Source organism: Brienomyrus brachyistius, chromosome 21 (assembly GCF_023856365.1).
Source record: "Brienomyrus brachyistius isolate T26 chromosome 21, BBRACH_0.4, whole genome shotgun sequence".
Classification (NCBI taxonomy): domain Eukaryota; kingdom Metazoa; phylum Chordata; class Actinopteri; order Osteoglossiformes; family Mormyridae; genus Brienomyrus; species Brienomyrus brachyistius.
Window position 1 is genome coordinate 16212519 of NC_064553.1, and position 26492 is coordinate 16239010.

Genomic DNA, 26492 nt, shown 5'->3' on the forward strand with positions numbered 1-26492 from the left:
TGGACAGTGCAAATTTTATTTTTAATTACATATGGTTTGCAATGTTTTTTTTATTATGCATGGTGCATTATTACTGTTGGGTTTTGTGGTGGGTAGATGGTAGATTGTGGTGTAGAATATGCCATAAAACCCGAAATTGGCACTCTGACGCTCTCATTACCGACGGAAAAGCTCATCGGCTAATTCTCAACTCTGCTCCTCCACGGAAAGGAGGTGGGACTCGACCTCTCCGAAGACCCTGCCGACAAAGATCCCTGAAATGTCCGCAGATTGGGCTGATTGTAGTCCCAGTCACTGATGCTTTGGGGGGGGGTGTTTCAGACGGGGACAGCCTTGTCTGGGCAGCACACCTACAGGTTCACCTTGTTTGCTGTGTAATTACCTGTGGGGAATTCCTGGTATTTACCTGAATATTTTTTTTTTTTTACTTTTGTTGGAATCGTCAATAGCAGTAAAATGCTTGCAGAGTCTGTCAGGCGCCTATCTGCTCTGTTTCCCCCCTCATTGTCTGGTCTCCTCTGTGTCCGCTCTCTGACTTTCATTTCCATGCTTACCATTGCGTTGGAGTTTGAAAGGGCCAAGACGACCTTGAGGAGTGTCCTTGAATGGTCCTGATGAAGCACTACCTTTGAATTGTGATTTTTGATGATGTTACGACTGTAACAGTGGAATGTGAGATGGCAAGCTCTTGCCTGGTTTTACAGTATTTTAAAAAGAGAGATTTTCTCAGTTTCTTTTCAAAGTGCTAAAATGCGTTTGTTGGCAAGGTTTTCATATTTTAAAGGTGCTAGCTAGCTTGTCCCTGCGCTTTTCTGATAATTGTACCACCTGCGATTTATTGCAGCTGTCATTGCCGTGTCAGAATAAAAAGCATTCAGAAGTAAAATGGATTTAGGTTCTCTAATTTACTGTCTGTAATATGGAAATGAAATTGAATCACACGGTTTTGAAATACAAATACTGCTGCCTGAGATATTGTGCATTTAAGTTTCAAGAATTAAATGTCCACCTGCCTGGTTAGTGGCTGTGATGGGTAGTTTGGGGTTAGTCTTGGGTGATAGGTCACCCCCTTTGTGGAGGTAGCATATATGCTGGCTAATTAGTCTGTTTTTGACTAGCTCTCTGGTTAAAGGTCACAAAAAAGTCATACCAGCACTCGAGACATACCTGTGTGACCTCAGTTGATCACAACGTCTTAAAAATAGGACATTGGTCTCCCACAGACGTGACTCTCGAGCTGAGATGCGCAGAAATTCCTCCTCCCTTCTTGCTTATACGTTCTCGTGAAATGCAATACATTTTCATCCTTTAATATCACTCAAGGCCTGATTTGATATATAATCACTGCAGCAAGGAGCCTGGTAATTTAACGCCGCACAGCGGAAATTAGTCAGTATGACGCTTAAAAGCTTACAGACAGGAGAAGTTTTCAGGCAGTGGGCACAGGTACTTAGAGGTTTGACTTTTATGATGCATCCCTTATACGGATTGATGTCCGTGCATTAGAGGTGACGGTAGGGGAGGGGGTGGGGGGACTGTGCAAGGGCTGAAATCTGGGCTGTCAGGAATGCTTGGTTTTCGGGGGGTGTTTGCAGAATGTTTGCAGGTGCCTGTAGGGGCAAATTCTCCGAGGGTAAATCTTTGAAAGGCCAGAACGTTGTCTTTTTAACCTCTTTGTATAAGATCAGACATTTAGCGTAAAGGTGACTTACCCAAGAAAATAAAACCCTTTGAATTAATTCAGATTGATCAGCCCTCAATTTTCAGAGCTGTCACTTAAAACAAGGAGCCATTTTTAAGCAGATTTTGTTGCTTTACTGAAAAGAATACACACAATTTTATATTAAAAATAATGTGCTTTATGTGATAAAATCCTGTGAGAAAAGATTAGGAATGAAATAAAAAAGAATCGGTTCATTTGAGGCTGTTGGAGTGGATCCCACATGGAGGGAAATCAAGGAGAAGGTGAACACAGTCCAATTGTCCTCACTACCCATCAAGTGACCGGGGCTGTTAGAACACAGGCCAAGCAAACAGATGTTCTGATTTAACATCACAATGGGTGAAGCAACTGGTGGGTAGTGGGGGCTGCCTTTTATGCCATAGAGCTCCAGAAATGCTGGATGGGTGGAGCATTGTCACATGGACAAGATATGCTCCCCCTCAGCCATGCCAGCAAAAGAACTGGAATCACAGCTGACACTGAAGCTGGGGTAATTAAACAGAGGACCACTGAAACACCATAGGGAAGTAGCTCATGGTATTTGAATTGTTTTGAGTTTGTCAATCTATACTTTCAAAAGGACCTAGCCAAAACTCCATTCCCGTGTGGGGGAAAAAACGAGAAAATAAACTAATTTTTAAAATATAATAAAACTAGCGGTTTGTTTTTAGAACTACTTGAGGATCAAACAAAGGATGATCAGCACAAAGGTCTGAACAACCATTAAATAATTCAAAACACAGTCACTGTTGCTGATGTAGTCAAGTTGACCTAATAATAGAATGAGATAAAGTTATCCCATTTAAATTGAGGTGACTGCAAAGAGTTGGCTGTTTAGTCAAGAACATTTCAGTAAAGCTTGTATCTGGTCAACTTAACACCATGACTTCCTCTAAACATAAAGCACGGTACCCAGTTATCAGAAATGACCCGAAAACTCACACTTATTTACACTTAGGACTGAAAACGCTTTAAAACGCCTTAAGTATATTATTTGAGGACTGTATTGTCTAGCTTCTGTGAAGATTCAGAGTGATCCAAAATTGCGTTTGTTTTTATTCTTAGAGGTAAGATTTTCTGCCAAATATTGTTTTTGTGCGTTTTCCATTTTTATTTTCATCCCACAAAACTCAATTTCGCCAAGAACTATAAATAAGAAAGGAAAAAAAAAACATTTTTGCGGTTATACAAAATGGTTAGGCAAAGAGAAGAAATGGAGTCCTGCCATGCGCTTTCAGCTCGAGAAGGGGGGAGCATCTTGAGCGCCTTTGACCGATTATCTTCAATACCGAGACACGTCGTTTCTTGCTGAGTTCACGGTGCCGCAGTTTCACTTTCACGCCGGACGGCTCCTGCGCAGACGCGGCGCAGACGATGCGCAGACGCTGCGCAGTTTAAATGTCCGCAGACGCGCTTATTGTCTCCGCAGGCAGAGACGCGCTCGAGGGCTGCGCAGGTTGCCAGAGCAAACACCGCGACCGAGCAGTGACAAGCGGAATGGCGCAGCCCTCGGAGTCCTGGACGTTTTTCAAGCGGAGAAAGGGAAGCACAAGTCGCCCACAACTCGCCAAATAATAAACGCTGAAGCTGGAGGTATAAAGGAGCTATAGGAATGGCCGATCCTCTGCGGAGGACAATACTGGCAAAACTTCGGGGGAAGAAATCCAGGAAAGCGGCCGCAGTCGGGGGCTTCGGCGTCGCAACTTTTGTGGATAACCGAGAAGGTAAAGACGGAGTTTTGTGCGGTGTTGATGAGCAAACACCGGACAAAATTATCACTGAATTAAATGCTTTGCCAGACATCATGAGAGATAAAGAGGGCTGCCTTAACATAGCGTTTGAAAGCGGGGCAGTGAGATCGAATTGCGAAAACGCCGTGGTTAAAAATGTGTCGCCCCGGGACGTTACTTGCGTGCATTTAAACGTAGGATCGGGCGATTATGCTCGGTGGGGCACGGACTTAAATCTTACGGGTCGAGTTTATAAGAGACGCCTGGGGATCTCTGATCGGAACGAAATGCAGACTCGGGCGAGCCGCGGTAACCGGATTAACTATTTTAATGAGCTGGAGTTAGATCTCTCCAAAGATGCATGCCCTGAGTCGTCCGAAATTATGCGGGATAACAGCCAGCCACTTTATCCGAGCGGACCTCCAGGACAAATACTAGATTTAGACGGGGTAGGATTGTGTAGGGAGTTAACTCCGGTCCAAACAACCTATCGCTATGTTGAAATGAGTGGAAACGATGGTAAAGAGAGCGGGGTGGATGTGCATCAACAGTGTGGGAAGCATCAGGGGAATCCGGAGGCTTCAAATGCTGAGAAAGATGCAGACTTACTTTGTAATCTCCCTCAAATGCCCTACACCGATATTTCTATAAACGGGGCACAGATATATCAGTTTCTTGCTGTCGGTACGGTAGCTGAGAACCACCAAGTCAGTAATAATCCATCGGGAGACTACAGTGTGAGAAGTTTGCAGAACACAAGACTGTTTCCAACCGATTTGTTTGTAAGCGATAAAAATGTGGACTCAGAAACAGACGGGACCGAGGCAGAAATGCAGTGGCGAAATTTGGTCGGCAGTGATGATGGGGATTACTACGACAACGAAAATCTCCCGTTTTATGATCCACTATTATGCGCAGCTTCCGGGCCAAATTCAGACCAAGTCGAGATGAATCGGACACAAGCAGAAACGGACGGGTATAAGGTGCATGAAAGCTACATTGTAAGGACCCAGTTTAAGGAAGCGTGTGTTCTGCTTATAAGTGCGATGCAAGGCATTCATTTGGATAATGAAGTTGCTGTCAATGGATTTGGATGCCATGTAAGTCCTACTAGTTGTGACTCCCAGGAGAGTCTCTGCTCAGAAGTATCTTCTAAAGTGGTAGATTGTGATACATTCGCCTCTGGAGAGGCCGTTCCCCCTGAGTCCCACTCTGTAGGCTTTTACGATGGTGAAAACGGCAACTTGTGTCTCAGAAGGTCCTCAGCCAGCAAGAGCTTTGAACTCTTGCCCACTGAGAGTCCTCCACCTTTGAGAAGGTCCGTAAGTGATGGAGTGATCGAATGCCACCAAAATCAATATTGTCGCCTTGAACGCAAAGCCCCTTTAGCCCTCATGAGAGAGAGTGACTGGGGGATGCCTAGCGGCATTGTCAGCCTCGCGAATCAGGTTCCATTTGATGGCGAAGGTGGTGACAGTCTTCTCTTGGAGATGAGGGATAATTGCCCATTGAATGAAACCAGTGGACCAGTGAACGGTGCAAAAAGCCAGGGCACAGAGCACGGCTTCTTGACCACCCAAGATGTCTTGAAACCCAACGGGGTGACGGTCAACAAGATTCAGGAATGGATGCAGAAGGGACGCATGCTCTCCTCTGAGATGAGGCACCGCATCACCGGTTCTGCTCTCCACGAGGTCTGCGGTGACTCTCCCCTCCAGCGTTCTTGCCCCGGTTTCTTGAACAGGGCAAAAGCGGAGCCCCGGGTGACCGGATCACAGAAATGCAGAACCGTGGCTCGTGGCCAGGGAACCCGACAGCCAGGTAGGCAAGTTGCCAAGCGTGTTCCATGGGCGCCCTCACCCGGGCTCCATCTTCTGGATGTGGACACGGGTGGAGGGACGACCTTCCTGTACTTTCTTTCTCTCAAATGGTGGTTGGGGTTCACTCTCTTCTAACTAACATAGGCTTATCTCACAAGCTACTAATGGGTTTCCAAGTTTCAGTGATGGTGTTTTAACTATTTTAAGGGTTACCTTGCCAGAAATTTCTCATGGGAGTGGGGGGCTGCTTTTTGTCTCCCCGATCTTGGACTCGTACAGACCTTGCTGGTTTGGGGTTAATGTCCTGTTATGCGCTGTCAAATAGAAGTCCAGTGTTTCATGTATGCAATAAGGAGCATTAGAGTTTGAGGTCATTGTCCTGGGTTTAGGCTGTCCTGTTTTGGTTTTTTTTGAGTCCAGGCAAATGTTTAAATTCTAGAGAGAAGAGGAAAGTAGTCAATACAATAGTAATGGTATAACCATTTCAAGTAGGTCTCGAGACTCAGAAAGTGTGTGTGTGTGTGTAAGGAGCATCTCCTGACCTGATTGTTCACAAAGCTGCGGGAACCGTTCACTTCTGCTCTCACCTTTTGTTTCTCAAGTATAATGTTAATTATCAGTTGTTGGCCGCTAACTAGGGACCTAGTTAGTTGTTTACCGAATTGTATATGTGCGTATATCATAATTTAAACCAGGTAGTTTGGTCTGTAAGTTCAAGCATGATGGTTTGTTTAGATGGAAAGTAGGATTTTAATTATTTAAATAGAGATAAGATAGTTTGAAAATGTTCAGTATAGTACAGTATCTTTTTTAAGTCTGTGTTCTCACATACAGAAACCATGAATTTTTAATGCAGTTTAATTATCTTTAGCTGAATGTTTAGCATCCTAATGACAGTGTGTGAATACGGTAGTCAAAGTCATTAAACTTTTAATATTAATCGTGTGTCTTGTTGCTCTCTTAGGGAAGCTGGGGTCACCTTCTCCCCTTTTGCTAATAGGTTTTCTTTTTTTCTGAGCTGGTAATTGAACGGCGGAAGGAAAACGTCCAGCATCAAAGGTGCAGAAGTGTGTGGTTTTGACAGCAGACGGTAGGCCTGCTGCAGTGGGCGGGGCCTCCGGCTCTGGTAGCAGCTGGCATGCTAGGCTTTTGAGGTTGCGCTGTTATACCTGCGGGTCACCGTGGAGACCAAATGGCCTTAATTGAATCTGGCCTTTGCCTAAGGGGTGGGGTGGGGCCACAGCCCTGCAGGGGTCAGTCACGCTGAGTTGGGATACTGTTCCCCCTCCCACTTTTATTCAACTGGTCTTATGATCCTCATCAGCAGTGTGTTTGTGATTTGGGCTCCGCTCTGTTCTGGTGCCTGTGGAGTCTTGATTTTTAAACTGTTTTCTGTAAAGCTGCCACAAATTAGTAAACCTTAAATGTGAGTTTGCAGGGAGACCATGGCTTTCTTAAAGGAGATTGGTAGGAGTTGTTATCCGGCGAGTTGCTCTTAAGCTCTGTGTTCGTGCCTTTTCTTTGTGGTCGTTCCTGCTTCATGCTGTTTAGTTCGTCGCGGCCACACCGTAATTTGTGGATTACAATTTAAAGTTTAGACCATGTTCAGCAATTTCACTGCTTTGCTGGTGTTCCTGCTGTTTCTGCGTGAGGGTTATTGTCCATGGGGAGGGGGGAGGAGGCTCAGGCAGTTGGGAGTGGAAGCATCTGTGGACCAGATCATTCCGCGACATCGCAGCCGCTCTTGTTGACTGTGATGGTGCCACGGCGAAACTTTTACACGACCTCCTGTTTCATCCCAGCCATCTGTCACCCTGAGGGCTCACAGATGCATTTAAATGGACATACATGCTACCCCCCCCCTTTCAGTGCAGGTCAATTTATTCTCAGACAGCTTTCTGAGTACCCCCCCCCCCCCTTTTAAGTTTTAACGTCAGTCGTATATTCTCTTGGTTGCTATCAAACAACTGAATAAGTCTACTATAAATCTACAACATGAATGTGTTGAGTCCGTTTCCAAACAAATGATAGAGCAGGAAGTCGAGTGTACAGCCCGTCTGGCTTTGTGTGTTTGGCTCTTTGAGAGCTCAGCTTCTCTCCTCACGCTGCATTTTAACGATCGCGCGAGCTCCCTCGCCCTTCCCATCAATAATATGGATCCACAACACGAATAATTAGGTTAGGTTTCCCGGAACGGATTCCGTATGCATGCACCTGGCGTACTATGACCCGGCCGACTCCGTGCTTGCCGAATCTGTGAAAGAGGTCAGGAAAAAGTACAACCGGTGTTTTTGAGATAAGCATCAGGGCGAAAGCTGATAAGAACGGACCACCCCCTCGTAGCAGAGAAACCCAGGTAACGTATGAGGCAGTGGCAAGCCCTGGTGAAAAGAGTGTGTGACTAACAAAGGTGTAATGAGTGTGAAGATACCTGAAATGTATCATTTTTGAAAATTTAAAAGACTTTAAGAACATCTTGTGCTTATAAACCCCCTGTGTACGTCTCTCCTCTTTTTCAGCCTATATTAAAAATGCTCGCAGTTCCGTCACAGACACTCAGGAGGCGATAGTGAGCAGACATAATGAAACGAACGAGAAGCTGCGGCTGTTGACCGCCATCACGGTCTCCAAGAAACGTCACTGGTTCCAGCATAGTACGTCCAAGAACCCCGTTTTGGAGGAAGGTAGCGTTTCTGTGGAGTCCGACGTTACCCCCATCGGCTCTGAGCCTGAAGACAGCCAGCCGGCACCAACATCCCTCCACAAAGCTCCCCACCTTCAGCCAGCCAGTGCCAACTCCGACCCCCAGCGGGGAAAGGCCGCTGATCAGGCTGGGGACAGTGGCGGCCACGTGGATGAGGAAGGCGGTGAGATCTGGTACAACCCGATTCCAGAAGACGAGGATCCCACGCTTGTTGGTGGCCCTGCCAATGTGGACAGTGTCCGTCACTCTCAGGAGGGCTGCAGCTGCGAGAAGAGGCTCGCAAACGGCTCACTCCTCGTGGAACCTGCTGAGCTGCGCAGGCGCATCCTCACTCGCAGATCTGCAGAGGACAGCCTTCCTCCCAAAGTCACAGCTCCAGGTAATTTTTAAAGTACAGCGATCAAATCCCTCACAGCCCTCCCCCGACTCTGGGGAGACGTTTCTCAGACACGAGGTCTTATCTTTTATCGAAAATATATTATCTGCTATGAAAATTCGTGTGACACATGATAGCATTTAATAAGGAAATTTTATAAGAATTAGCAAGGCTAGTCACTGCAGGGATTTATTGTATATAATTACTTCATGAATTAGGTCTCAGACAAGCTCAGAAGAGCAGCTTTGCCCTGAACAGAAAAACTTCCATAGTTACGGAAGTGTTCTGTCAGATTTAAAAGCCACTCTAGTACAAATACCCAGCAAATATCCAGTCTTTGGTGGTGTGTGATTTGGGGGAGGATGTTGCAGTTTGAAGGTAGATGCAGTGCTTTCCAATCCAGTCCTCGGGGGTCCCACAGACAGTCCACATTTTTGCAAGAACCTTTACTGTCTGGGAGGGAGCAAAAACGTGGACCGTCTGTGGCACCCCCGAGGAGCGGGTTGGGAAATACTGGTCGTACAGGAATGCCAAGGCTGAAAGGCAGAGGTCATTTGTCTGGGGCTTAGACTTAGTGACAGGCCAGTGTCACGTGGTTCCCTTCGTCATTTTTTCCTCTTCTGTGTTATTTGCTCATGACAATGTTTGTTTTAGGGCGCCTGCACTCCGGCTGCTCACAATGTGGGATCCGCCGGTGTGTCTGCACTAGCTGCAGGAATACGCACCAAACGTGTCGTGTTTGTGATCCACGTGACGTGAGCTTTCACAGAGATGTCACCTCAGTCCACATGACTGCACAGCCGGCCTGTTAGTCTTGTCTGCCGCGACGGAACGAAACGTTTTTGCTCGAGATTGGCATGCATTTTTCTCACTTAGGATGCTCAGGCAGTGGCATGCTGCCCAAGTGCTTGTCGTGGCAGGCAAGAGGTTGAACCTAAACGATTACAGTTGGGAGGGCGAATTGTTGCTGGGTCATCAATGTCAGTTTCCAGACGTGATGCAGCTTTTTCTGAGTCAGCTGCTTGACGACGGCGGTTAACGGCTGCATTGTCTTCGGACGAATTCTTCTGTCTTTTTTCTGGGATGTGCATCTCTGTCGGTCAGAGAAAGAGAGAGAGAGGATACACATTCCACAGACACCGTGAGAGATGTGCTGCCTGAATGATTCCGACAGTTGGCCAACAGCTAAAGCCCTGGCTGCTGTTTGGGCTGGTTGTAACAACAGCAGCCTGTCGCTCTCCTTAAAAACATACTTTTTAGTTATAGTTAATCACATGTAACCTTTGAGTACCCTGACCAGTACTTGGTTATTACCCAGATACAAAACATGGAATAATAGAAATGACAAAAGCGAGCTGAGGATTGGCCGCTTGGTGCTTTGCTGGAACTGCAAGGGCAGAATTGAATCAGTAGATTGAGACACGACTTGGATGAGTATCAGACAATGTCAGGCGACCAGTATTCTTCCTAGAATGGTCTTGAAGTACCACACCATACCCGGAGAATTCAATCCATAGCCGATGTATAGTTTTTGTCTAATATCACTGGTTCCAGCAGTAATACTACTTGCCAACTTATTAACAGAATAACGTTTATTTATTTTTTTATTCTGTGAAAAACAAGATATCGATCTGGTGGTATCGATCTGAAAACCATGAGACTTGAAGGCTAATTTTTTTCAGCTCGGCAGCTTATAAAAACTTAAAATCCAAAACCGATCAAAAAAAAAAAATTTTTTTTTTATAGGAACCTTTACTTTTACTCGCTTCTGTTTATGTAACGTTTCCATTCTTTTGGAGCCGGTGGAAATGCAGGCAGGTTTCAGGCACCAAGCGAGAACCAGCCCAGCCCCAGCTCTGTTTTGGTGGAAACAAGATATTAATCAGTTGAGGAGAGAGTCCCAAGCTCAGCTTGCTCAGTACCACATTGAAGGTAACGGAAAGACAATGCGACGCTAAACTAGAACCCTGACCTGCCGATTGAGGCTGGTTCCATGGCTGGGAGGGTCTTCAGATCATCACCAGAGGCAGAAGACTCCTCTTCTTCCATAAAAATGCTGAGTCCTATAAGAAGCTCAGTAACCTTGTATTATGCTGAAATGCGAATGTCTGCTAAGCTGTCAGGCCTTTTACTTTCCCCACCTCCCCCATCATGCCTCTCTATCATCTTCCATCTCCCCTCCTCTGGCACGTACCAGCCGTCTTGAAGAATGACGCTCTTCAAGAAGCAAAACTGCGATACAGCAACTTGTCTGAACTGGTCCCCCCCATGACATTGAAGGCTTCTGGCAAACAGCTGGCCTCAGTGTTTTTAAGTATCTTCTGTCCAAATCCAGTGCATTGTTTCTGCTTGCTTTTGAAATTTCTGCTGTTGTCCTTTTCCTGAACAATCTGCCTTATTGTTTCATTATAGAGCAATTAATTATATTGAAGACATTTTATCCTTAGATTCTGCCCAATATTATTATTCTGGATCCTCTTCTGCCTCCTGCAATACTATAAAACACGAAGTAACTCATTTTGTGGAAACGACCCCTCTACCTTCCCCCTTAGGGATCCACAATAAAGCAGTTGCGGTCATACTGTCCTCCTGGGGACCACCATCTACATCACACTGCAGTGGTGTGAGATTGCAGTGGCCGACATAGAAAAGGAGAGGCCAGTGGCCCGTGGCTGTATTTCCACAATCAGATTGAGTAAGCTGACCTGTTTGCATAGAGTTGCCATTGAAAACATTGTCACGTCCTTGGTTGGTGCCTTAGAAGAAGGCAGTTGCAGAGCCAAGGGCAACCCACAGGTTGTGAGATCTACAGGGAAGGGTGATACCTGCCATTGTCCTTCCAGTGACCTTCCCAGAATAAGGAAGTAAACAGACAAGGTCATCACAGGCCCCTCCCATGTGTCACGCCACCTGTTCTAACAAATCGCTTCTGGAATCGCTACAACTAAACAGTGACTTTTCCAGTGTCTTGTTGGTCAGCAAACAATCCTCGGACAACGACAGCCTATCTGTACTCCCCTAATCCAACCGATCTATCATTACTGTCACTTGTGTGCGGTTACTTGTGGGCACGTTGTCTATATTTTGATGCTAATTTCCAGTAATCTTATAATTCATGATGAGTTTATGCCGCTTGTTATCTGATCTGTTAGACTGATGTGTGATGCCTTCAGTCAAGTGTACAGTTTGTGCACCAAGACAGATTTTTAACGTGTTAATGTACGTAACAGTTAATTTGAGTAGTCTGTAAATATTGGCATTACCTAGAGGGATCTGAATTTATCATGTCTGGGATTAAAGGATCATCCTTCACAGCTAGACATGTAAAAAATGTAAGCCTTGTTATTTTTTTATGTCCCCTGTCATTAGCATGTTGTCTCTTTTGACTGGAACACGACCTTCAAAGGTTGGATTTGGAATCAAGCTTCAAAAGTCAATTGTTCTGATCAAGGGGAACTTATTCCCCTGAGACTAGGCTTGATGGACATGGGATAACTTTGCAGACAAGGCACAGCTCGAGATAATTAGTGTCCTCAAGCTTCATTCTCATTGTGGGCGCTTTAGATTTGAAGCAGTACCTGAGGTTTCTGTTAGCGATATTTTGATGTCTTTTGTTCAGCAGTATGTTGATGATCAAGGCTTATGTCAACACTTCTCTTATCATACCCTGGCGTAGATACCTCACCATTACCATTTTAGCCAGTGTCTCCTTTACGGAACGTCAAAGGAGAGAGGTTCGGTGCAGGCCTCGCTATTGTAAAGTAATTAGTTTTGCTGTCATAAGCTTACTTGACTGATGCTTCTTGGGCTTGCTGTCTTGCAGGATGTAACGTGACCTGACACTCGATCTTGAAGTGTTGCTGGCATGCAAACACACTGCAGCAGTGTCTAAGGTTGCTTCATTGATTGGCCTTAATGAATAGACTTTTTTCTCGTAACTGAAAAAGAAAACTGCACGATTTCTGAATTTTGGGTTTATTGTGATTTTAACTGTTGGTGGCAGGAAGGTTTCTGAGTTATACGATGGTGTCTACCATGTATTTTATTTATTGCTTTATGTAATGGGTATATCTGCTTGTAGCTACAAACGGAATGCTCCTATGAACAGTGAATCATATGCCTACCACTGATCACATATATTGCGTAGACCGGGCGAAGAGGCTCGGCTTGGCTCTGCTTTAGAACGGATAAGATGCACGACTTCAAACGCGACGTCAGACATGGTGCTTCCGACTTCTCGGAATCAGCCACTCCTTTGTTTTTTAATGACTACGGAAGAGTCTGCAGTGAATGGTGAGATTTTTGAAAATAAGTCTAAAAATCGATCCAGTTAAGGCAGCGCTGTTGCTGGAAGCACCTCATCGTCGGGAAGGTTAAAGGAAATTGGCGAGACTCGTTAACGGTAAAAAAACAACAACAAACTACAAGTGCAAAAATAACAGGTCAGTACAACAGTGGGGTGTGAATTTATCTGCCCTTGAAGCAGGTCTGGAAACAAAATGGGTTCTACCAGGTATGGCATGATGCGGCCTGTGGAAGTATTTTACCACTGTTTTTAAAATGCATTGTCAAAATGTAGAACACTGGGAAGAGTCTGCTTAAGTCAGACCTCCACGCAAGGGCATGAAGGTGGCTTTTATGAAATAAGAAAGTTGGAAAATAAGAAAGCAGAAGGCTTGCATTGCGCCGGAATAAGGGCACTGAGTAAGGGAATGAGACGCCAACCTGGCTGTGAGGGGCTGGAGTAGTTTCTGAGTAGGGCCCTGGTGAGTATTCAGCACCGTAACCCAGGGTGCGAAATCAGCAGGCTGTCACTCAAAGCGGCACATTAATCCTGATCGCCTAGGAACCTGTTACTGCGAAGCTGTCCTTGCGAAAAAATAAAACACTCTGTTGCAAAATGGCATCTAATCATGGTACCGTGGTGGATTTGTTAAGCTGTGGGGCATAGATAGTACAGGATGGTATCCTACCTGAAAACTGACCGGGTCAATGAATTGATTCTGTCCAGGGTGCTGATATAGGTCACGCCATGGAAGTCCAATGTGTTTCTCTCAGTATTAGTATGACCCCTAACATGCCAGGCTGCCTTTAACCTTATCTGAGATCAGATGGCATTCTACTTGCATTAGACTATGATAACATTAAAACAAATGTATTTTTTTGTTTGTTTTTGGTACTGATTAAGAGGTTAAACAGTAAAGAATGGTCAGAGATTTCACATGCTAAGATTGATAGAATTCTGATTTAGCCAAGATACCAAAAGATGGTAACAAGTACCTTTTAACAGAATGTTTCAGGCAATTGGCTGGCCACTGCTGCAGAAGGGGTCCTTGGTTTCTAGGATACACTATCTATCTAAATCAGCACTAATAAAACTCTCTGCTCCCTGCTGGATGCTGGTTTGGAAGCAAATAACTATTCTCGTTGGGCAACACACTATAATTTTCAGTGTGACATTCTGTCTGCATTTGCAATAAAGGAAATAAATATTGTATTTGCATTAGGATCTAATATGTGATGTAGGTTTAGATTGATTATAAATATTAGCTGTGCCCATAAAAACGTCAGTGTTGTTGCTTGCTGCACTTGGGTTTCTGCTGGTTCGGGGTCTTCTGGCTCTTACTCCTCGTGGAGACAGCTCAGCTCTTGCCTCTGTGTGAGTCACTGCTTAGTAACCCAGGGCTGAATGTACCACAAGGCACCCGTCTGAGTTTCCGCTAGGCGCTCGCCTTAATCTCGCCGTTTCCTCGCCTGATCTTGCTGGTTGTTCTTTGGAAAATTACAGGGTCTTTAAAAAGTACCGGCTTCGGGTGCCTTTCTCAAGGTTCCTTAGTATGTCTCTCTTAGGGTCCCCTGAATGGCGTTCTGCTTCAGCGTCTTGTAAATGCTCAGATCAGCTATATTGCTGCGATTAACACTCTTGTTAAAAGCAATAATGGCCTTAAACTTTAATGGCAGTCAGCAGTAAAGTCTTTAGAGCGGTAAACTTGCAAACTAAGTCGTGGCCAAGAAACTGAAAGAAATTAGCGGTTTTAGGTATGTTGTTACCTCGTGTGCTAAACACATCTGACTCCCCAGCCAGCTCATTAACTAATGCTTTACTGCCAATAACTTCCACCAGATGAACAGATAGATGCTAAGCAGTGAGGCCCTTGACATTTAACTCCATGACTGGAGAGCGTGTGATGTTTTCTCAGAGACTCCATGGGGGAGCTGCCCTTCTCTAGTTACAAAACAGCCCTTCTCGTCTTTGGCTGTATGGTGTTTGGTCCATTAGCGTCTGGTTTCGAATTATGCAACAAGATCTCAGGTGAGGGGGGTGGTCTCTTCATCTCCTGTTACTGGTACAAATGAAGTGAGGCCCCTCCAAAGAGGAGAGATTCGCCGGCTTGATGTGACGGTCCCCTAAGCAAAGAGTTGGTTGAGTAGGGTGTAGGCCTGGTCAACCGTTTCATCGCCTCCACTGCCTCTTTTCCAATCTCCTGAGGCACATTGTAACATCCATCAGGTATAAAGGGGATTGGCTAGAGCCCACGGGCTATCACCTCTGGCATCTCCTGTTCTCCTTCCGTGTGCAACTGCTGATGAGGAGCCCAGGTGTTCAGACGCTGTGTGGTTTATCACTGTTTGCATGCCTTGCCCCCTCGGCTCCGCCCCCGTGCTCCCCACTCGAAGTGTAGCCCTGATGTAACACAAGGGAGAACATTGTCCCTTTTCATTTAACCTTCTCGCTCTCCCCCCCCGCTCCCCCAGTAAAGCACAGCTGGTCTTCTGTAAATAGAGCTGCCCTTGTAGATTGCTCACGTTTTGTAGATGCACACACACCAGCTTGGTGCTTGGGAAACAAGCCTGGAGTATAGAGTGAGCGGAGACGCATGAAGAGCAGGGAAGGAGATGCAGGGTTTGAGTGGGAAGCGCTGCGCGACATATTGCTTTGGACTCGTTGAGTTTGACGGCTTTAACTAGCAGATGAATCCATTAGGGCTTAGGGTTATGGTTAAAATGAATAATTTAAATGAAATGCAATATCCCCCCCCCCTCCCCTTCCACCAGTGATGCGTAAGACCTGCTGGGGGTAGTCGAAACAGCGGATAATAGTGAACTGTCTGTGGACCCCATATATAACACAATTTTCGTATAAAAACATGTGGTAAAGTTTAATTGATAAACTATGCCAGTAAGACATTCCCAACATTAAATACAGTAATAATAAAGGATGTTATACAGTACTGTACTCTCAAATGAGATTCTTACATTTTAGCCTACATTTTTGAGATGGTGCCGCAGTATAAAAATATCATGTATCAAGGGATGACGCAGCAATGAAAATTAAGCTTTTTGTACATTTTCGTATTACAGACATTGTGATAACGTGGCAATGAATGCAGTCGGTGAGAACACTGGCGGACTGGGGGTGAGTGCTGGGTATTGGGGACAAACGGAGCTGGGCTGGCAGATTTAACCATGTTACAGCCTGTACTCACTTGGTGCCAGGTTTGAAACTTATGAACTGTTCATTTCTGGAATTTTTCTGTTTTTTGGAGGGAGGGACCGCGGTTTCAGTAGCCACGGATATGGCAGGTCAGATGGAAAGTCTTTCTGACTTTGCAGGGCTTCCTGGATAGTGTTTTGGGCTCGTACCTCGGTTCGGGGGGTGTGTGTGCGCAGTTTTCATGTTCTTCCTGGGTCATGTGAGTTTCCTCACCGGAAACCAACACCGTTTGTAGATTTCCCTGTTCACACACACCTACTAAGCCTGGTAATTTGCTGATCTAAGATGTGTCTTAGCAGAAAATCTTGATTCTGCCATCCAAGACCGGACCTGGGGAATCCTGGTGAAGGCTATGTGTGTCTGCCCTGTGATGGAAAGGCATGCTGTCCTGGCTGCATCGCAGCCCTCTGCATTCTGGGACAGGCTATAGGTACCCATCACCCTGACCAGGATAACGAGTTTAAAGATGAGTGTCTCACAGGGAGAGCAGTGTGTGTCTAATTACTTTTTAATTACTGTTTAATTATGGAAGCTTGCTTCTTTGATAAGTGTTGATGGATTTCTTAAGCATAGGAAATTTTACAAAGTAATACGTTCCACTGATTTATCTACTTTTATGAGTTGAACTGTTGCAATTGTGCTTTTCCACCAGCCTATGGATCAAGCTGATGTTGCATAGAAGATAACAAGGACAACTACATGAGTTTTCAAAGATTTTTGGCCCACCATATTTTTCGCCCTGTATGTTAACATGATTGTGGAAATCTCTAATTAAATGCCCATATATTTACTGGGATTATCTATAACGTGTATATATTTAGGGTGAATAAGATGATCTGTTATCAAATTTTCAATCATTTAGCACTAATGTCTAACAGGACTGGGAACCTCCAAGTCTTGTTTGTGTCTCTCCTCTTCTCTGGCTTTTTACGGGCTACTAATGACCCGTGGGCCTTTAATTGGGGCTGGGAAGGAGGCGTTCCAAAGCACGAGTGGCCTCCTGGTTTTTCTGATCTCCACTCTTTTGTCTGCTTTTGTTCCCTGCAGATGGCATCGAGGCTGGTGTCTCGCCTCCTGCCAGCCCCAACCCCTGGAAGAAAGGGGGCTCCATCAACTGGTCCTTTCCGGACAGGATCAAGTCTCCGCGCACAATGAGGAAACTGTCCATGAAGATGAAGAAGCTTCCGGAGCTCAGCAGGAAGCTGAATGTGAAAGGGGTCTCCAGCAGCCAAACTGATCCGCTGTACTCGTCCCCAAAGGTCACCCGGAGGCTGGAGGGCGGCCATTCCCACCTCTCTCCTGGGGGTGGCCAGACTGCCAGAAACGTCATCTCCCGTTATCACCTTGACAGCAGTGTTTTCACTCGGAACAACTACAGCCAGAAGATCCGGAGCGGCTCCAAGGCGGCCAGCAAGGGCGGCTACCTCAGCGACGGAGACTCCCCAGAGCTGGTCACTAAGTCAGGGAAACAAAGGAACAAGGACGGCCCAACAAGCAACGGCTCCAAACTCCATGGCCCGGAGATGGACGTCAACTCCTTCCGGCACTATAGCTTCTCAGCTCAGCCCAAGTGTAGCCAGTACATTTCAGGCATCATGAGCCTCCACTTCTTTGGGGCAGAGGATCTGAAGCCTCCTCGCGTCGACTCGCGCAGTGTCTACTGTGCCATCCAGGTGGACTCTGTCAACAAGGCCCGCACAGCCCTGCTGACGTGCAAGACGGCCTTCCTGGACATGGACCATGCCTTCAACATCGAGCTAGAGAACGCCCAGCAGCTGAAGTTGGTGGTATTCAGCTGGGAGTCCAGCCCACGCCGGCACCGCGTCTGTTGCCACGGCACTGTGGCATTACCCACACTCTTCAGGGTCACCAGGTCCCACCAGCTGGCCGTCCAGCTTGAGCCACGCGGAGTGATCTATGTCAAGCTTGGCCTGATAGAGCGCTGGCCCAACTCGCTGGATGCCCCCGACGGAGGGCAGGAGCCACGGGTCTTCCGGGTGGATGCCAGCCTGGTGGTGGAACAGGAGGCCAGTGGCTTTATGGTGCCCCTGGTCGTCAAGAAATGCATCACAGAGATCGAGAAGAGGGGCTGCCAGGTGAATGCATCTTCCCTTCGCATGATGTGAGGTCTAATGCGTTCATTTCACTAATTGTAGAATAAATTAGGTCTTAGGATGTGATGTGTAAAGTAAAAATAAGTGCATGGAATGCAATAGACTTGATTTTACAATATAACTTTAATCCATCTTATAGGAGTGCCGGGATACAATTATATTAAATGAGCCTCTTGTCAACACCATCAGCGGAGTGTTGAGTTAATAGCTTTGGGCTACCAAAGCGCATCGTCATTTGGAATTAAGGAAGCTATTATTGGAACGGCCCTTCTTTGTGTCCTGCTGGGTTTGTGCAGGCTAACGTGCTAAATTAGGTCGCTCTTCTTACTGAAAGGGGCCGCCGAGCAGCCAGAAGCATCGTGTTTCAATTCCTCTGAAGAGGATGATGGCGAAAAGCAGGAATTGCCGGGTCTTCTCCTTGGCCTTGGCACTGCCTGCTGTGTATAATGCCAGATGGGCTCATTGGATAATGGCGGTCCCATTTGAGTACCAGGCCCTGGAATCTACTGTAGTGCAAGTGAGAGCTTTGTGGGGAGGATACAGCCGATTTTTCATCCGAACCAGAAAAATAAAAGATTTTTATAAGAGCATGTGAGTTTGTTCCAAAGATCCGAATGTGATTCCCGGTTTCAGATCATTGCTGTATTCAAAATTGGGTTGCTAATCTTGGTATTTATAAGCTGGAGAAAAACGGCAACGTCGTATATAGTCTTGGCTTCATCAACTGACCAGAATGACTCATGGTGACCCTGTTGGCAGATGGTCGGCCTGTACCGCCTTTGTGGTTCTGCGGCGGTCAAAAAGGAACTACGGGAGGCTTTCGAGCGAGACAGCCAGGGCGTGGTTCTCTCTGAAGATCGATACCCAGACGTCAACGTCATCACTGGTAAAGTACTCCACTACGCACTCAATACCACATGCTACAGTTAGGAACAGTGGTGGGTAGTTCAGGTAAAAAGTAAAAATCCAGACCAAGACATTGTTTCAACCAACCAGTTGAGTACTCTGTGACTGTCATTCTTTATACTCAACTTGTTGGTTGAAACAAAATCGTGGTCTGGATTTTTACTTTCCGGACCTGAACCATCCAACTCTGGTGTCAGATAAATGATCCTGAATATGAGGGCTGTATCACTTCTGTATAGATTTGGAATTTACAGTTAGACCTCTGCTCTCACATTTGTGATTAAAAATGATGTGACATATCAGTCATACTATGCCAGGATCCAGGTGATGTTGTTATATCTATTCAAGATAATGTGTGACATCAGACCTCCCAAACGAAGTCTTGTGTCCAACACTCGCTGTTGTCTGAAGGGGGGGTTTGGAGGGGCTCGAGACGAACATCCATCTACAGGGATATTGTTAACAGCAAATTAAATCTGGACAGTATCCATCCATCCATCTGTCCATCCATTATTAATAACCACTTATCGTCACAGTGGATTGGAACCTTTCCTGGGAAGCGAGGGGTGTGTGTGTGTGTGTGTGTGTGTGTGTGTGTGTGTGTGTGTTTCGTATACAGTGCCTTTTACACGGTGAAAATAAGATCACACCAGAAGTACACTCCACAGAAGTCTCTAATAAAGATGCAATACAATACAATGATTAAGGATAAACATTAAGGTTGGACCAATATCTGAATTTAAATAATCGATTATTGCCGCAAAAAAACTGCACCTTTGTAAAGAATTCATTATGCATTCATAGAACATTCATAAGAAACTGTAATATACATTAACAAAATACCATAGGTTTATACAGCCTATTTTCCATTTTCATTTACAAGCGAGACATAGGTAATGTTGCTAACATGCCCTTAGGGAAATTAAGTTCTCTACAGCCTAATATTTCCAATATTTTGCTCACTCGTTTTTGTAAAACGTCAGTTTCTCTCTCACAGGGCAGTGACACTGGGCAGAAAGCTTAACAGTCTACCACAGCCCCTTTTATCGTGTGTTTGCAGCTAATGATGTTTACAACTAATAATGCAAAAACTACTCGACACAATTAAGCGTTCTTTTCACCTGTTATTTTCCACAGCTGAAACACGAGCAGGAACTGTTGCTCAAATAAACAGCGCGCTGGCTGTAGTCATTAATGTATAACCAGTGTAAACAATGCGCAACAGAGAAATGATGGTGTAATAATTACTATAACCATCATAATCACAACGATAAAGTAGCAAGCTATGTTTTAGTACGTTCTCGTTGCTTCAAAAAACTGCCATTGCCGTTTGGGAAAGGAACTTACACAGGAGTTTTTAGCAAGAACCTCAATGTTTACTTTGCCAGGGTTCAGCTGTGCTCACAGTGGACCTGCAATGTGGCCTCTGGCACTGAAAACCTGCTTTGACGTGCTTGTCACAGATGCGCACGCATTTATTTGTCAGCATTGGCATTAAAGGGAACCATCTTTGATCATTTTGCCAACAGAATCTCATCTTTTTTGTTGTTTCTATCCAATAACACAGTTTGACCTGATGAAAATAAAATTAGCTATAACTAAAAATGAGAACACATTTTTCGATGTATATTTTGGAAAAAAAAAACAGTAAGTAGGGCTGTCTCATTAATATCTTAGACACACTAGTAATCCGCTTACCAAATTTTAGGCGTAAGTCAACGACCGTATAGTACCGAAAATCCAGCCTCCTGACAAATGTTTCCCCCGTCATCTAAAGCCCTGGCGATAATTAATTGTTAATGTGCCATGTAATCACGATTACATCGCAACGTGATTGCGACAGAGCTGTCTGTAAGGGAGAAAAAATAGTTAGCGATTATCTGCTGAACTCTAATAAGCATCCCTGTTCTTTTGTGTGTTTCATCTTATGTTTTTATTTACTACGGTATAAGCTGTGGATGCTGGTCACTGTTAGGACAAGGCCTCATGCTTGGTTTGATTTGTGTGTTTGAGGGAATGGAGGTCGACATGTTGAGTCGTGTTAGTTTTAGTGTGCTGTTTCAGTTTGACCTTCGGAGCCAGCAAGGGTCCTGTGATGGGGCTGTAGGGGTTACTGCTGGGGTGGGGGTGTTAAATAAAAAATGGCTTGGGGTTAGCAGGCAGCTGGGGTCAGGGAGCTGCATTTTGCACTGCTAATTTGTCACCCCCAGGAATTCAAAAGCGCTAATTTGAGTGAGCAGTCTGCCAAAGTTACAAAATGCAGTCACTGGTTCCATAATTATAACACTTGTAGAAAATGAACCGAAAGTAAATTTTGACCTGATCTCTGACTTGCTTGAGTGGTTGCTTTTGTGTGCCTTTCTCTGGCTAATGGCTGAAATCCCTTTTCGGCCTAATTAGCGAGGTAGAGAATGGCTGTCTGCGGGGATGATCTCTCTCCCACTGGCAGCGCTCTTCAGATGCACTGGGGCTTGCCTCTGCCTGGATGAACTCCTGTGTCCTCTTGTTCGCAGACCATAGTGCTTAGGAACCCTGCTGGTTAGGAGGTCACCTGTGCTTGGAGGTCTGGGCCTGGTCTGTCTTTTAGTCATTCTGTATAATCATCTAAAAGTATTTACTGGAGATGTTGTCATTTGCTAATCATTAATGTTTCATGCATGACTGAAAAAAAATCAAGTGAGGAAAACAAAATTAAAATTCGTTGGGGGAAGAGAATAAAGCGAAAAAAATATCCAACATGGCTGCTGAGAGGTAACGCGAGGAACCCTGCGTGGCCCACATTTCGGCAGGGACAGGAAGTCACATGGCTGCTTGGCTGTCTGGCGTCCTTTGACGGACACGCCGAGTCACCTTCCACGTGTTCCAGTGGCCTTGATAAAATGAGCGTCTACAATGGGGGGGGCGGGGCTTTCCGGGGTCAACGACAGGTGTGTTGGTTTGCATTTGTTAGTCGCACGCCGTGCAGTCTGCCCGTGGTAACGCAGGATGCGTGGGAACACATTGACCGGGATCCCTAAGGAAGCCGATGTACGGCAGTCGGCCGCCTCCGGGATTCCCCCGATCGATCGCAGCCGCCGCGTGACCTGTGACATCTCCTCTCTGTGTCAGGCGTCCTCAAAGACTACCTGCGGGAGCTACCGACGCCCCTCATCTCAGACCGCCTCTACGAGGCCGTCCTTGACGCCATGGCCAAACGGCCTCTGAAGATCGGTGCCATGGGCTGCGAAAACGACCCGGTGGACTCCCAGCATGCCACGGGGCTGCTCGCCCACCTGCCGCCGGTGGAGAAGGTGAGGGGATTTGCCATGTGCGCCATGTGACGTGTTGTTACGGCGACCGTTGCCAGGGCTAGTGCTGAGCTTGTGTTGCTGGTTCCCAGCATGGAACACTGGTGGTTCACTGCAGATGACTCGATCGGGACCCCTGGGGAGCTGGGGACGCCGGTCTATAGAGGGGACTTTCCCTTTTGTCTCTTAGAAAGCGAGACAGACAGTGTGCAGTATGATATGAGTCTGTCTGGCTTTTGCTGGCAGCTTGAAGAGGGAACACAAAAAAAAGCAAAACAGGGAGGCTTATTTCACATTCTCAGAGATCTGTTTGTCCGGTATCGACCGAGCATAAGGATTGGCCATCGATTAGTTATGCCTGTTGCTGGGTTGTGGCAGGCCACCCTCCAGATGCTGTTGGACCACCTGAAGCTGGTGGCCTCCCACCAGGACGTGAATAGGATGACCTGCCAGAACCTGGCCGTCTGCTTCGGACCGGTGCTGCTGGGCCAGAGGCAGGAGGCCGCCTGCCGCACCAACCGCACGTTTGCCGACTGCGAGGAGCTGGCCAGCGCCCTGCACTTCAAGAAGCACATCGAGGTTCTGCATTACCTGCTGCAGCTGTGGCCAGGTGAGGCCTGGCTGCGGGAGTTGGGGGTCACTGCGGGCTGGCACTTCTAGTTTCTTAATTACTTCTAATTACGTGTAATTAATTCAAATTTTAAAGAATGCATGAAATACTAACTTCAGAGTTTCTCAGTTTTTAATATATCTATCAGCTTTTGCTTAATTAAAACTAAAAAGGGCCAGGAATGGATTCTTTTTCAACTCTAACTCGATGTGATTGTTTCATGTGCTGCAATGAATGTGGTTTCGCTGCTACTTTAGACGTATTGCGTCACTGTAAGGGCCTCTGAATGGGGGTAGGGGGGCAGTTTTTAGCTTGACACCCAGTGCTCAGAGATGAAAGATTTCCTTTGATCTTCCTGCCCCCTCACTGCAGATTCTCCCTAATGCACTTAGTGTGTTTATAATATATATATTTTTAAGACCCAAGACGACTCTAAGGATGACCGCGTCGTTTAGTGCCACACGGGTGGGGGCTGTTACCGGCAGCCCACATGGAACACGATTCTTTACAGAGCCACGTTGGTTTAAGCCGTCGTGGCGGCCGCCGGTAACAGCCCAGGAATTGGTCGCCGACTTGTGTAGGTCCCTGTAAGATGATATTCAGTGACTAGGGAGGGGCTTCATTTAAACCATTATAGTGTGTATTCCAGTAAAGAAGGGAATTGGGAGGTTCAGGGTGCGAAGGTGGAAGCTTTTATTCCCGGAGGATACTCAGAGGGCGTACTCCTATAGTTAAACACCCTCTGAAATCTGCCTGTAGACCCATGTTCATTTTAACGCGTATGTTTGGCTATACATAGGCTATAATCCTGGGCATTCTCCTCCCACCTCATCCTTGTCGGCACCCTGTTCCCGTTTTGGTCGCGTAGGGCAACCCCCTGGAGGAGCGCGGTTTAAGCGAGCGTTCGTATGACTAGACCTCGAAGCTGCAGTTAACTCACTGCACTCTCCAGTTAATAGGCAGAAAACTTCGGCTGAAAGAGACCAAGTTATTCTTCTAAAAAAACTCATCTTTTTTTATAATAAAATACTTCCTAGCTGCTCCGAACATGAATGCGTAAATATTCAGTGGTATTGGCCGCTGGTTTTGGCAGGAGTTTCTCCTGTGGTATTTGCACTGTCCTCAGAGCAGGGAAATGATGGTTTGGGGGTCCTTGTCGTCTTCAGTGTTGGACCCGAACAAGACCCCGAGTCCACAGGAGGAGGAGGAGGTGTCACCGACCTCACAGTGCATCCGCAGGAGGAAGGACCGTCCACAGGCCCTGAACCTCAGCGAGGCGGAGATGGCCGGAGTGCTGCGGCCCAAACCGGGCCGCCTTGACAGCCCCAGCAACCGCTACGCCGGAGACTGGAGTCTCTGCCGGGACAGCTACCTCCAGCCCTCCAAGGAGGGTCATGGGGAGGACGCCGACTACGACAACGTGCCCTGGGAGGAGGAGGGGACCTCAGAGGAGGGCAAGGCTGCAGAGGAGGATGAGGTGGATGACATGGAAGTGGAGGAGAAGACCTCCCTGCCCGACGAACCGGACAGTAACATTTTGTCGACCCCGAACGATCTAACCAAAGATAATGACTATCAAGGCTACATGAAGATTCGCGAAATGAACTCGGTCTTGAACAACACGCTGAACCTCAACGAGCTGCAGCAGAGCATCGACAACCTGATCGGCAGCTTGGAAAGGGAACTGAACAAGAACAAACTGGCCGTGGGTTACTGACTTAGACCCCCTCCCCGATGACGTGTCGGAGGGACCTGACCCACCTCTGCTGGTTCCCGTAGCTTTTTCCTTTCCCCCCGGTGAATGATCCCTTTTGTTTTGGTGCTTTTCTTCCTATTTAGGTTGAATCCCAAAAAGCTGTAAAAGCACCTTAATTTTTGCAAGGCGGTGCTCATTTAACCGATGACATGATTCGAAGCCTGGCACTTATGAAGGTACATTCTCAAGAAGCTGAAGGAGACGTGGATTATGGCCAAAGCTGCTTGAAGAAAGTCTCTACGCTGGGCGAGCTTCGATGCTTGAATCACTACGGGGGCCAACCGGGTTCGGACCTGATCTGGGTCTGGAGCGCCAGTTTACCTACGTGTTTAAATTTTAATGCATGATACATTGACTTAGACAGACTCTCTGTAGCTGTTCGCATGAATTACGGTACGTGTCATATGGGAAGAAATGTCCGTTTTCGTCTTAAATGCTGAACTTGAACTTGTAATCTACGGCAAGTCGTTGGCGCCACTTGGGCATGCGTGGTTTCCGATGGCGGTAAATGGAGAAACGGTCACTTACTGTGAAACTGTTACAGGTTTTTTAGAAACCAGGTCTGACCTCTACTGCAGTGACCTTGCTTGCTATAGAACAGTAACTGTCCAGTGTTCAATATTTAACATGTAGGTATTTGAAGAATGTTAATCTGATTTCAGATATATATGGTACGTGCATTCATATTTTATCTCATTCAAAGATATTGTAATAATAGTATTGAACTGATTGATCGTCAGACTTCCTGTACATTAATGTAAAGACAAGTTATGTTTATAAGCAGTTTACGGACCTTAGTGTACTATTTCAACCTCAGAGATCTACACATATCATTTATTTTTATTTGTATATATATTTGGTACATTGCAGACTTGTATTTCTGTTTAAGGACTCTGAATTATGCTTGAGTGTAAGTAAATCCCAAGGATAAGAGTATGGGTACATTTATCATTTTCCTGTCTTATTTGTTAGAGGAGAGAAATTAACCTTAGTTGGGTGCTGCTGTTGCAGCTTAGATCCTGCATCTGAGTAGATCCAGGGGTGTTAAAGGGGAACCCTTTGTTCAGATCCGGACAGTGTTTTCACTACAGAAGGCAGCCAAACGGCGGTCAGATGTGCCCTTATCGTAGGGACACAACCGCACGCTGGGATGGAGGTGATGTCAAGCGGCAGAATCGAGGTCACCTGCCCTCTGCTTCCTGTCAGGAACAGAGGCTTTACAGCCATTTGATGCTGTTGAAATTATGCCGAGTGAAAAGGGGGCTGTCATTGCGGGGGTGGCAGAAATCCGTGCTCATTAATTATGTGTCCTGCAGTGTTTGTTAGTCTCATGACGTGACTGTGTTTTCCTCCAGGAAATGTGCGTTAAGCGGATGGTAACTTATTAATTTATTTTTGTAAAACGTATATTATAGCATGTTGTCTTCTGCATGTAGGCCTTGTGAGTATGAATGTTGAGATGTTGCATCCGGGAAATGTATTGTCGAATTAAAGTTTATAATTGTCGAATCAGCAGAGGCTCATGTCATTGTGGATGACTGAGGTATGTGGGGAATGGGGGAAAAAATGTGAACTATTTTCAGAAATTGGTTTACTTTGACTCACATTCAAATGTTTGCTAACATAAACTTTTAATCTTAAATACAGATGATCATTAAATCATAATAGAATTTTATGCCACTTGGTCCTGGAGATATTATCTGGCATACAAAATATCTATTCCTAAACTCTTAACCGTTGAACCACCTTCAGAGAGCACATGGTCAATCCTGGAAGTGCCAGATCATGGAAAACAAAAATGAAATATAAAACGACTCGACTCATCCAAAAAAAGAAAGACATGACTTGTTTCCACAGGTAAGTCTCCTGCTGATCTCTGGCCTTTATCACAAAGCTGGATTTCTTGCTTAGCCGGATAACTTGTTGGGTTTAAGGTACCCCAGTTCAAATGGACTTTATCTTGGTTCACTT

General features: G+C 46.0%; 1 protein-coding gene across 7 annotated transcripts; it reads left to right on the plus strand.

Moving 5' to 3' along the window:
* Positions 1-2993: 2993 nt before the first annotated feature.
* Positions 2994-26033, plus strand: LOC125716867 (rho GTPase-activating protein SYDE2-like). 7 transcript variants are annotated; one of them, XM_048989668.1, is made up of 7 exons: positions 3002-5274; positions 7793-8356; positions 16896-17944; positions 18722-18848; positions 21977-22158; positions 22534-22765; positions 23932-26033. In XM_048989668.1, the coding sequence occupies exons 1-7, from the start codon at positions 3336-3338 to the stop codon at positions 24480-24482; spliced, it is 4644 nt and encodes a 1547-aa protein (XP_048845625.1). In that variant the 5' UTR covers positions 3002-3335; the 3' UTR covers positions 24483-26033. The 7 variants fall into 7 exon arrangements, with proteins under 7 accessions (XP_048845629.1, XP_048845628.1, XP_048845631.1 ...); XM_048989670.1 differs by having other exon boundaries at positions 3007-3447; XM_048989672.1 differs by lacking the exons at positions 16896-17944; positions 18722-18848; positions 21977-22158; positions 22534-22765; positions 23932-26033 and adding exons at positions 16148-16278; positions 16501-16888 and having other exon boundaries at positions 2994-5274.
* The last annotated feature ends 459 nt before the right edge of the window (positions 26034-26492 follow it).